The following is a 12,942-nucleotide window of genomic DNA, read 5'->3' as shown; positions in this document are numbered from 1 at the left end:
AGCGGGTCTCTGCCCCTCCTTGCAGTCTGGATGAATGTTTCTTCTTTTAACTCCTCGGTTGTCAGACTTTCATACGGTTCAATTTTCTGGCAGTTCTGGTTGGTTTTCATTTTTAAATTTGTTGTTGTCCTTTTGCTTCTTTGAGGAGCAAAGTGTATCTACCTATGCCTCCAACTTGGCTGGAAGTCTTCATCTTACCTGATTTTTATTTGAAAGATTTAAATGACTCCTTAACTCTTTTGCCTTAAATGCCATACCTATGGTTTTACTTTTCTTCAGGCTGGGGTTGAAATCCCTTGGTTAGAGTGGGGCACAAGGGATTTGGACAGTTATTTTACAACTAATGGAATATATCGATACCTTTTTTTCATGTCTGTAAACCTGTGTGTGTACGAGCTGCAAACAAAAGCCAAAGGTGTAGCACTAAGGATGTCCTAGCTTGGTTTCTTGGATCCTGTGCTCTGTTACTGAGTCAGTTCTACAAAAGGTCAACACGAGTGTTAAGAGAGAGCTGGTTCATTGAAACATAGGAGTAGCCAGAATGCATTCATTCCATTGCCTGTATTTACAGTATGATGGACTGTGTGGGTGGTTCGGGTTTCTTGGAATTAAATAGGAGAACATTCCTTCGTGGTGTGGAGTGGCAGTGAATAGTTACTTTGCACTGGGACCTTGGTTTGTCACTGCCCTGCAGAAGGTAATCCAGGGCTGCAGAGGACTGCCTCAACTCCAGTGCCCTGTGTGCATAAATGTCCTTTTCAGGAGGCCTAAGATGTGAAGTTAATATTTCCTAAGACGGATTTCTATATGCTCTAATTTTAGAATGAAGGATGTGGAACTCTATTTGGTAAACTATCATCCAAATAAAGTTATTCCAAAAAATGGATTTCTTGGGTTCATCTCATGAACTGATTTTATTCAGCTCTTGATTACATTTCCTGTGTGTAGAGCATGTTTCACACTTGGTAACTGACTCATTTAAGGAGAATGAATGGCCAGATTAAATGAATGTCCTTTTGAGCAGTTTTCAAGTGCATGCATTTCTGATTGGTTTTGTTTGCCTTATTCAATGGAGAGAATAACTCTGTGGCCAATTTCATTTTAAGAGGGTAATGTTGAGTTATTTTTCATAACTTAAAGTACAAATAATTATGCTCCCTTGTTTGTGTTTGATGAGACTTACAGCTGAGATGTAGGCTTTTTTCTTTCTCTGGCTGCATTCACTGCTGCCCAGAAAGTTTTGAACAACTGTGCTAGGTTTAAGTTTTTTTTTTTAAGATTTTATTTATTTTAGGGAGATGGGGAAAGGGAGGGAGCGAAACATCAACGTATGGTTATCTCTAGCACCCCCCCATACTGGGGATATGGCCTGCCATCCAGGCGTGTGCCCTGACTGGGACTCAAACCAGCGACACTTTGGTTCACAGGCCCATGCTCAGTCCACTGAGCTACCCCAGCCAGGGTTGGGTTTAATTTTTTTGTAAATAAAATTTTCTGTTTTAATTTTTAAAAATGACTTGTGTCATTTTGAAGATATAAAAAGTGGAGAGACAGTGGGAATATATTTAAATAGGGTTTTTTTTCTTTGCTTACACAAAGAAATGCAAAATAAAAAAATCTAATGATCATTGACTCACAGCTGCACTGGTGTTGATAGATATATATATTCAATAAATAACTGAGATATATACAGGGATGGGCAAAAGTAGGGTTACAGTTGTGAGTACATGAAACACAGCGTTTATTCTTGGATTATATATTTTTCTATTACTAACAACTGTTAACCTACTTTTTCCCTCACCTGTATATTATGAATTTGGAATTTTGTTAAGTAAGAATGTATCAAACATTGATAGTTGACATTGCCCCACAGTTGTTGTAATATTAAGTTCCTGTGTGTAGTCTGTTTTTAGTTATCCACACCTTTTGTTTATTTCTTCAGTGCAAATTTGTTTTATGAAATTAGCAGACATACTAACAGTGTCTTAGATAATATTGAGTGGTAATGTATTGAGAATGGTGCACAGCAATTCCCCGTCTCCACAGAACAAGAAGAAACAGTTTAGATTCTAGGAGGGGAGATTTTGTTGGACCTAAAAATAATTCCCTAATATTAGGGACATTAAAACATAAATCCTTATGGCTGGTGTTTATTAAAATAATGACACCTAACATTTTGGTGTGTGCTGTGTCGCTGGCACTGCACTAAGCACTTTACATACATTATCTCATTTATTCTTACCAAGGCTTACTATGTAGAAGCCACTGTGTTTCTCATTTTGTAGATGAAGGAACTGGGGCTCAGAGAGGTTAAATACCTCACTGAGGTTACACAGCTAACAAGGGGGAGCCAGAGTTTGAAACCAGACTGTCTGACTGCAGAGCCCATGCCGTCGACCACAGTGTCCTGCGAGGAAGGCAAGTCAGGGACGCCCATCCCAGTGCTCACCACCAACCACAGTGTATACTATGAGGAAGGCAAGTCAGGGACGCCCGTCCCAGTGCGCACCACCAACCACAGTGTATACTATGAGGAAGGCAAGTCAGGGACGCCCGTCCCAGTGCTCACCACCAACCACAGTGTATACTATGAGGAAGGCAAGTCAGGGACGCCCGTCCCAGTGCGCACCACCAACCACAGTGTATACTATGAGGAAGGCAAGTCAGGGACGCCCGTCCCAGTGCACACCACGGTGGGGAGTCAGCTGTGGACAGGGACAGTTCACGGAGTAGATGTGGGTCAGAGAAGTGCTGCTGTCGTCTGGTTAAAGAAGTCATGTGTGTAAGGGTACATCCCCGCTGTGTTCCAGTCTTTCCACTCGTGTTCCACAGAGGGGTAGTGGGATTGGTTTGTGCATCGTTCATGACAAAGTTGCCGAAGTTCGCAGTGCTGTGGAGATGAAAGTGAGGCTTCCATAATGTGTGGAAAACTCAGAAATCAGCAGGAAAAATAGTAAGACGCATATACATCAGTGGAGAAAACAGAAACAGAGAGTACAAGAAATACTTAAAGAATAAAGAAATCTCAGTCTTATAAGAAATCAAATAAATTACCTAGTGTTAATTTTGCCTGGGACATTAGCAAAAATTTATAAAATGTTAAAACCCAAAGCTGGGACTCTCTTTCACTGCTGATGGCATTTTGAAGTAGTAGGTTACTTCACCTGAAACTAATGTAGTAATGTATGTCAGCTGTAAAACTGTAATTGCAAAAATTTTTTTAATTAAAATAAAGTAAATTGAAAATATTTAAATAAAGTAGTACATTAGAAGAATAAAGTGATTCAGTCAGTAAATAAATATCCCTCTTCATCAGCAAACCATGGCAGATTAACGGGTTGTGTTGCGGTTCTAGCTGTTGGCACAGTTTTATTTTTTGGTCTTTAATGTCAGTGTTACAAGAATACTGCACATTAAAAAAATCACTCAGGGGAGTCCCAAGATGGCAGCAGAGTACACGGAAGCTGCACTCAGCTCATCCTAGGACCGACCTGGAATGACAGCTAAATTGCAGAGCAAGCATCCTGGCTAATGAGCTGAAGACTAGCTGGAGAGAAGCTTTCTAACCAAGGACTTACAGAGGAAGCCACACTGAGACTGGGCTTCTCCAAGATGTCCGCATGGCTGTAACCCTGGCACGGCCTGTGTTCCAGCCCCTAACAAGAGACTTGGATTAAAGTGGAAAAACCCTGTTTTCTTACTATGACCTAGAGGGGGATGCACAGACCCTCGAGAGGGACAGAAGACCTGCCACCTAGGTCCCTGTGAGCCCAAGTGCTGGCACTAGCTGAGGCCCCTCGGGCCTAGAGGTCATGTTTACCTCACTGTGGCAGATCCCTGGGGGAAGGAGAGGCTGGAGGTCAAGGGAACTCAAGGGAATGTCTGGCTCAGAATCTCTCTGAGACCCACAGTAGGGGTGTCCAGATCCCACACTCAGATTTTTGTTTGAGTCCCATGTGTAAACAGGTTCTTTCATACTTTAAGAAGGGGAGTGTAATCTGCAAAATTTAGCAGTAACTATTTGGAAAGCTGTGCTCTTTGACCTAGTAATTTTATTTCTAAGACTTCAGAGTGATATGTGCTTATGTGAAATGAAGAGGCCTTGAGGATAGATAATGATGCAGCAGTGATTGCAGTAGAAAAGACATATGTCGAAAAAGGTTCTGAATGTTTAAACTCTGGTAGAATTGTACAATGAATACTCTGTGCCTTTTAAAAAAAGACCGAGGAAGTGCTGTGTGAGCTGATGTGCAGCTCAGCAAGGATTATTGTCAAGTTAAACAAAGTAAAGAGCAGGACGATGCAGAGAGCGCTCCCTGCACCATCTGAGATTGCGCCTGCGCATACCATCTCTTCAGAAATCCAGAACAGCAGCTGCCTCTGAAAAGGCAACTGGATGGGTAGGAACAGAGGCAGGAAGGGGACTTGCTTTTCGGAGCGTTTATACCTTTTAAATTTTGTATCAGGTGCTTATGTATGTATTTAAATGATTTTTTAAAAGAAAAGGCGGAGCTCCACTAATTATTCTGATGTTCACAAAGAATCAGTACAAATGAGGCACTCCTGAGACTACCCAGGAGAGTGAACATGCCCCTTAAAATAGTTTTAAAAATAAAACAACATAAACATATGAGGTCTGTCTGGAAAAGCCCAGCCATTGTTAACAAGAACGGTCTCCACAACATTGCTGTACTTTGGCAGCCAAGGGGAGTAGACCCAAATGCGCATGTGTGAACAATGACGACTTCACTGTACTAGTCAGTGGGGGCGGTAGATGCCATTGAGTGGGCATGTGTACTGTGCAGCCGTCGCATTCAAAATGAGTGAGTAGAGCAGCAAGTCTGCATCAGATTTTGCATTCAGCTTGGCCATTCCTCCATGGAAACTATTCAGATGACTCAGAAGGCTGCAGCTGTGGGCACCTGGTGACTGGCAGCTTCACCACAACAGTGCCTCTGCTCACGCATCATGTCTTGTGCAGAGGGTTTTTTTGGCAAAACATCAAATCACCCAGGTGACTCCACCTCCCTGTAACCCAGATTTGACACCCTGTGCTTCTCACTTTTCTTAAAACTAAAATCACCTTTGAAAGGGAAGAGATTTCATACTGTTGATGAGATTCGGGAAAATAAGACGGGGCAGCTGATGGTGACTGGGAATACTGTGAGGTCCCAAGGTGCCTAACTTGAACTGAGATGTCATTGTCCTATGTACAGTATTTCTTGTATCTTTTTTTAAAGATTTTATTTATTTATCTTTAGAGGGGAAGGGAAGGAGAAAGGGAGAGAAATATCAGTGTATGGTTGTCTCTCGTGCATCCCCTGCTAAGAACTGGCCTGCAACCCAGGCATGTGCCCTGACTGGGAGTCGAACCGCGGTTGTTTGGTTCACAGGCCCATGCTCAGTCCACTGAGCTACACCAGCCAGGGTTCTTGTGTCTTCCGTCTTCAATAAATGTCTCTATTTTTCATATTAAATGGCTGGATACCTTCTGGACAGACTTCGTATGACTATCCCTCTTCCCTGGCATTAATTAATTCAGTAAACACGAAATGCACATGATTCTTTCTTTAACATATTAAAAAGCATATTTTATAAAGCTAATCTGCAATAGACAAAAACTTTATTAAATACATTTTTGTTAATCACAGAAGAAAATACAGTAATTAATAGCTGTTGAGCAGAAATGTTGATTTAGTATTTTCCTTAAAATTTTTAACTATGAGAGATGTATTTTAATTGCCAACCCATGTCAAGCTTAAACTGCATAATAATCTCCTAGTAACCTGATTGCTTATGTACACTCTTCTGGCCCATAAGAACATGCATATTTTATGTATTAGTATTCCATAATTTTATCACTGGTTCATTGACGTTAGGAACATAATTTAAGTTTATTATTCATTACCCACTGTTAGCAACTAAGATTTTGGGAAGCATTATTTCAGAGGACTTAAAGAATGATGAAATTGATTTTATCAAAGGTGTGATTTCATAGTTTTAAAATTTAACTTGTACTTATTTATGGCATAACTATGACTAGACAAGTAACTCCAGTAATAAATTATTTTGCAGGTATTCACAGTTTTATATGGAAGATAGCTTTTGCCATTATAACATGTTCAACCATCACTTCTTTGATGGAGAGGTAAGATTTTTAACCATTTTCTCTTTCTTCACTTGTGGAAGAACAAATGGAAGAGATCTCCTTTGCTATTTTTTTGAAGTCCCTTAAGATCAAATTGTCGCTATTCCACCATTTATTCATGGACTGAGTATGTATTGAGCATCTAGAAGTGATCAAATTATTCCTTTCATGACTTTTCACTACAGTTTGGGGTGAAGACCCACTTTTTCACCAAGGCCTGTGTGGCTCTGTGTGGCCCGAGGCCTGCCACTCTTCAGCCCCTCCTCACCCTGCTCTTGCTTCCCTGTTTGCGGTCAGGGCACACAACTTTGACCTTGAACTTTCATCTGGAACTGACCTTTGCACCACAGGGCCTTTTGCCCTCCTCTTCCCTTGGCCTTCTACTTTCCCTTTGCCTTGTTACCTTTACCTCATCCTTCAGGGCTCTTTTCCAAGTCAACTTTCTCTAGTCTCCCTGAGCTCCAGACAAGGTCAAGTTCTCCTTCCTAGATTTACGATACTATAATTAAATAACTCCGGGTGGTTAGTTTGTGTCTGCCTCCCTGATACATTTCATGTCCCAGTTAAGGAGATTTGATTTATGGTTTTATTAAATTAATCCTTAAAAAGTAGTGTCAAGGATACACCTTACTGTAAACAATGAACTCTGGGTGATAACCATGTATCAACTTAGGTTCATCGATTGTAACAACGCCCTTCTCGTGGGGAATCTTGTTGATGCGGGAGGCTACGCATGTGTGGGGTGGGGTTGTGTGGGAAATCTGGTTTCTAGAGTAACTGGAATAAGCTGCCAAGACTGAGCTCCACTGTGTTTTTCCAGCTGAGAACAGTCGTCCAGCCCAGCCCTTTTTTAGGAACAGCCTCTAAGTATCACTGCAACTGTAGAGATTGATCTGTAGAAAACTATTGTTTTAATGATGTTACTATCTGCCCTTTCCTGCCGACTTCCTGAGTCAAGGTGTTCAGTAAAGATACCATCTCCTAATCAGTCACGAAGTCTTGCTGTGTGTACTGGTGCTTGTGAAGGTGTATGGGGAGCCTTGAGGACATAGTCTTTGTCACCGCGTGTGAGCACTTCACAGTCCACTGGATTAAAGAGCAGGCATTTCCTGAACAGGATATTTTTCATAGCAAATAATAGAGTATTTGGATAACAAAAAATGTCATATGCCTTAGCAGTAAAGGGGGTTAAAGTATGTAGAGAGGGTGGCATTTAAAATAATGTCAAGCAGACTTCCAGCCAAGATGGAGGCGCAGGTAGATACTCTTTGCTTCCTCACACAACCAAAAGAAGGACAACAACAAATTTAAAAACAAAAATAACCAGAACTGCCAAAAAATTGAACTGTATGAAAGTCCGAAGCCAAGGAATTAAAGAAGAAACCTTCATCCAGACCAGGAGGAGCGGAGACAGGCAGCCAGAGGGCAGCCGGGGCAGAGGGGACGTGCGGCAAGGCGGTGCTGGTGGTCGGTGGACTTGTGGTCCTACATTCGCATGCAGATAAACCAGGAGGAACAATTGGGGATTGAGACAGACCGAGCAACCCAGGGCTCCACTGTGGGGAAATAAAGCCTCAAAACTGATAGAAAACTCCTTCGGGGTTGAGGCAGCAAGAGAAACTCCCAGCCTCATAGGAGAGTTTGTTGCAGAGACCCACAGGGTCCTAGAATGTACACAAGCCAACCCACCAGGAATCAGCATCAGAAGGGCCCAATTTGTTTGTGGGAAGCAGGGGAAGTGACTGAAATCTGGCAGAGAGTGGAGCAAATGTCATTGGTCCCTCTTGGACCCCTTCCCCACATAAAGTGTCACACCAGCGATGTGGGTTGTCCTGCCCTGGTGAACACCTAAGGCTCCACCCTTTACAGTGTAACAGGTGCGCCAATACAAAGAATAATGACCAGAAAAAAGAACAGATCAAAAATCCAGAAAGAGAAGTAAGTGACTAGGAGATAGCCAGCCTATCAGATGCACAGTTCAAAACACTGGTAATCAGGATGCTCGCAGAACTGGTTGCGTATGGACACAAAATAAAGGGTGAAGTGAAGGCTGTGCAAAGTGAAATAAAAATATCCGGGGAACCAACAGTGACAGGAAGAAAACCGGGAATCAAATCAATAATTTAGAACAGAAGGAAGAAATAAACATTCACCCAAAACAGAATGAAGAAACAAGAATTCAAAAAAATGAGGAGAAACTTAGGAACCTCTGGGACAACTTTAAATGTTCTAATATCTGAATCACCGGGATGCCAAAAGGGGAAGAGGAAGACCAAGAAATTGAAAACCTATTTGAAAACATAACGAAGGAAAACTTTCCCCAAATGGTGACTGGGATAGGCATGCAAGTCCAGGAAACGCAGACTGCCCAGAAGAGTTGGATCAAAGGAAGCGCACACCAGGACACATCATAATTACATTACCCAAGAGTAAAGATAAGGAGAGAGTCTTAAAGAGACAGTTACATACAAAGGAGTTCCCATAAAACAATCAGCCGATTTCTCGAAAGAAACCTTAACAAGAAGGGTCTGGAAAGAAGCGTTCAGTCATGAAAGGCAGGGACCCACATCCAAGATGACTCTATCCAGCAAAGCTATCATTTAGAATGGAAGGGCAGATAAAGTGCTTCACAGATAAGGTCAAGTTCAAGGAGTTCATCATCACCAAGCCCTTATTTTATGAAATGTTAAAGGGACTTCTCTAAGAAAAAAGGGAAAATTAAAACTGTGAACAGTAAAGTGAAAACAAACTCACAAGTATCAATAACCGAACCTAAAAAAAACAAAAACAAAGAAAGTGAACAACTACAACAGGAAGGGAATCACAGGAATGGAGATCACATGGAGGGTTGTCAGTGGGGAGGGGGGAAAGGTCAGGGAATAAGAAGCATAGATGGTAGGTACAAAATAGACAGGGAGGGTAAGAATAGTATAGGAAATGGAGACTCCAAAGAGCTTACACTTAGGACACGTGGACATGAACTGAGGGTGGGGTTAATGCTGGAGGGAGGTGAGGTAAAGGGAAGAGGGGGATAAAGAGGAGAGAAAAGTAGGACAACTGTAGTAGCATAACCAAAAAATATGCTTTAAAAATTTTAAATAAAAAAAAGCCAAGCAATTTCTTAGTGCTAGATGGAGAGTTCAGTCAATGTCAACCCTGGGGGCACAGCCAGCATTGGTCCCTGTGGGTGGTCAGCATGGGGCCACCACCCACTTGTGACAGGACATTACCACAGGGATTCTTACCTGAAAAGATACTCTGAATGTTTTTTAATTTGGTTAAGTGTTTGGGCCTAGTTTACTTGTTTGTCTTCTTTTTTCTGCTTTTAGGTCTGAGGAATTTGAAGGTTTTTTAATAACATCATCTGTGCTTTAGGTCCTGGTTCGTGTAGGCAGGGCGAGGAAGTGCCAGGCAGCCCTGGAGAGTGATTCGCCTTCTTGACCCGCTGTCCTTCGCTGTAGGACTTCCAGTAGGAAGTTAGTAAAGAGTCTCCAGGGAAATGGAATTAGGATGTCGTGCCTTTCCTCATCATTTGGATCTTCCAAATTGATTTAGTAGTAGAGTAATATATATTTTATTATGAAGTACATATAGATTTATTAAAGTTTAAAGTATCATTAAAGTTTAAAATCATACTCCATTCAGTATATTGTTAAGTGTTGATTTGTTCTTACAGATGAGTACATACTTGAAAACTATTACAAAGTCAGTTGACTGGAATTATAGGTGTGTTTCCTATTAACTTCTCCCAAAGCATAAAATGATACCTACCCTAGACAGTGGTTATGTTAATTTTGCAATTACTAAAAACACTTCAACCAGTTTGTTGGTAAAATGCGTTAATGGCATGTTTTCATGGCCTGGATAAGCTTTGTTATTTGTGAACCTTCATGTATTTACTTACATGCGTGTTCACATATGTCTGCCATTTACCTGGCACTTGGAAACATTGGTGTGTTTAACTGGTCACTGCAGCTCTTACTCAGCTGAACCTGGGGGTGGACAGGCCACACAGGAAAAAAAGTCTCACTCGTCTTCCTGTCTCCATTGTCGAGCACGGTCCCTGCTTCTGTTTGTTGAATTGTAGCGTTTTAGGTAGTCTTCGTGGGTAATGAGTTGCTCTCTTTTAGGCTCCTAAATTTAGTTTTTTAATTTAAGCATCGGAAATGTGTAGTCCTCTGATAGTGATGGTATTTGAATTTGTAGTTTTAAAAGCCTGCGTATCAAGAAACCCAAAGATAAAATCTTGTGGGGCTGAGTGAGGGAGGCTTGAGGACGTCCGTGCCGCGCTCTGGGGTGGCAGGCGGGTGACATTTCAGTGCGGAGAGTGACACGGAGCCCAGGGCCTTCTCCGAGTGGGTGCAGTCCCTCCCTCTAGTCCTTCAGAAATGAATTTCTGTTTGTCCCAGGCGGCCCTCGAAGTGTGCAGGACGTTTTTACAGGGCGGTGAAGGCGAAGCCGTCATCATGGTGGCAGATCCTCCTTTTGGTGGCTTGGTGGAGCCTCTGGCTGTGACGTTCAAGAAGATAATTGCTATGTGGAAAAAAGGTCAAAGCCAAGGTGTGTCATGTATTACTGAAAAATAAACACATGTCTATGTATCTAATTTTTTGTCAAATGATAGCAGATCTCAGTGAATCAGAGCACTGATAAAATATACATGCCTTGGGTTCTAATCTTTTTTTAAAAGAACAGGCTTATTTGATAATGTGGCATATGTTACCATCATGATACACTTTGTATTGTCCTAATTGTGTTTTTAAAATAGCTCGTAGGTGAAATCTTTTTTTTTTGGTGGGCATAAATAAAGGGACATTTTGTAGAATAGCAGTGAATTGTCATTTTTTTCAATAAATACAGAGGTGGACAAAAGCAAATTTACAGTTCGTGTGGAAAATAATACAATAATTAATAAATAATAAAATACAAGAGTAAACTGTGTTTCACATATTCACAACTGATTTTGCCCACCCCTGTATTTACTAAATGGCCACTATGCAGGAGGTACTGTTCAGGTGTTAGAGCGAACAAGACAGCCGCATATCTCTGTCCTCACGGGCTTTACATTTCCTGTCCCTCCCACCCTTCCCCAGACTCTAAGGGGCACCCAGCCTCTGGCCCAGCGTGCTGAACTGTGCCAAGATTCGGGTGGGAAGGCCAGACATCAAGCAGCCTGCCAGGGGCACACAGATACCCGGTCCTACGGGTGCAGTAAGGGTCAAAACTGCACACTGTCCAGTTTCCAGCGGCCCGGGACTCCAGAGTATTTTATACCATTATCTGATTAGTCTGCACACTAATTTTTTAGTTTCCAGCTTGTTAATTGATAAATTGTAAGAGCATCAGGAGTTTGTGATCAATTTTCTCTATTAGTTGTACTGCATAAATGGTGTGCTTTGGGGACAGAATGCAAATGAAATCTGAAAAATCTAAAATGGGACTTACAGTGCAAAGTATTCCACTTGTTTACGGTTCTGAAGCCCTTCCTGGAGCAGGTAGAGTCTGTGTTGTTGGGGAAGCAGTGAAGAGCAGGCTTGCATTCCAGTTCTGCCACTCACCAGCTGCCTGACTCGAACTCATTCCTTAGGTCGTGCAGCTTCCTTTTCAAACCCTTCTGTAAAATGGGGCTACTAATACCTAACTCCGGAGGTCATTACATGGAGGTAACAGAGTATCTGGCAGTGTGGTCAGCCCACCTTGGCGCTTGGTAAGGAATAGCTGTGTTCCCTGCCTCTCATGAAAATTTTATTTCCCATTTTTGGGGGGAACATCTCTGCCTTTACACCCACTATCGTGATTTGCATGTAAGGATCACTTTGCACACCTTTGTGGCTGGGTTTAGACAGAAAAGGATGTCCCCATTGCCTTTGGAAAGGCCTGGTTGGAAGGGGTGTTCTGGTAAACATTGTTTCCTTTTGAATGCCTTAAATGGATTGAATGATTGCAGTTTCTTCTGATAGCAGAAGTTTTCCAGTTATAGCTGTTTTATTTTTTTTAATATCAATTTCTTATTTTATTTGCCCTTTTTTTGGTGATCCATTAGATAACAGTCACGAAGAACTACCCATCTTCTGGATTTTCCCCTATTTTTTTGAATCCCGAATTTGTCAGTTTTTTCCAAGCTTCCGAATGCTGGATTATCAGGTACAGTAAATATTCTGTCTTTGCATGGTTGGGGAATGTATATTACGCAGTTTAAATAAGTACTCTGATAAGACTATCCATTGGTTTTAGAAAATGAAAATACTGTTAAGTTGTGTTAAACACTAAAATTATACTATACATAGCCTGTGGGCTTATTAAAAATATAAATCCTTAGGTACCAAAATAAACCTATTAACTCAAAATCAGAGGGTGCAGACCATGATTCTGAAGAGCAGCTGGGTTTAGACCAGCTAATCTAATCGTCCTCATCACAGGGAGATTTTACAGCACCATCTTACCTGGTAAATGAAGAAGGCAATACTGTGTCTGCCTTGTAAGATGTTAAGAACATCAGAAGGCTTCGCTGGGCCGAGGCACACAGCACAGTGGAGTGGAGGTCACTGCTGTCAGCGTTGCTGCGGCCGGCACTGTGCTGTCACGTTCAGATGGTCCCGAGGTGGGGGCACAGCTCCCTGCAGGTCCTTTGTGTACAGCCTCAGAAACATTAAAACTGCAAAACGTGAGGTCCATCTGCCGTGGACCGGAGTTTAAAATGGTGGGGAGGCAAATGCAGGTCAAATAAAGCGATGAGAACTATTCCTGTAGAGCAGTAGCCCGTCATCGTCTGTTCAGACAGCCTGTGTTACTAA

At 41.9% G+C, this 12,942-nt stretch overlaps 1 protein-coding gene across 4 annotated transcripts in view; it reads left to right on the top strand.

Annotated features, from left to right (window-relative positions):
• Window positions 1–12,942, top strand: part of ZCCHC4 (zinc finger CCHC-type containing 4) — a 44,069-nt gene that overhangs the window by 18,842 nt on the left and 12,285 nt on the right. For 2 of the 4 annotated variants that reach the window (XM_037155523.2, XM_037155522.2), the window contains exons 6-8: window positions 6,076–6,148; window positions 10,558–10,708; window positions 12,192–12,292. In XM_037155523.2, coding sequence (XP_037011418.2) covers window positions 6,076–6,148; window positions 10,558–10,708; window positions 12,192–12,292 — 325 coding nt within the window. The remainder of the gene's footprint in view (window positions 1–6,075; window positions 6,149–10,557; window positions 10,709–12,191; window positions 12,293–12,942) is intronic. The other 2 variants (XM_037155520.2, XM_053672465.1) reach the window with 2 other exon arrangements.

This window comes from Artibeus jamaicensis, unplaced genomic scaffold (assembly GCF_021234435.1).
Source record: "Artibeus jamaicensis isolate MK-2021 breed Jamaican fruit bat unplaced genomic scaffold, CSHL_Jam_final contig_76, whole genome shotgun sequence".
Lineage (NCBI taxonomy): Eukaryota > Metazoa > Chordata > Mammalia > Chiroptera > Phyllostomidae > Artibeus > Artibeus jamaicensis.
Note: the sequence above shows the minus strand (reverse complement) of the source record. Positions and strands in the feature narration are given on the sequence as shown.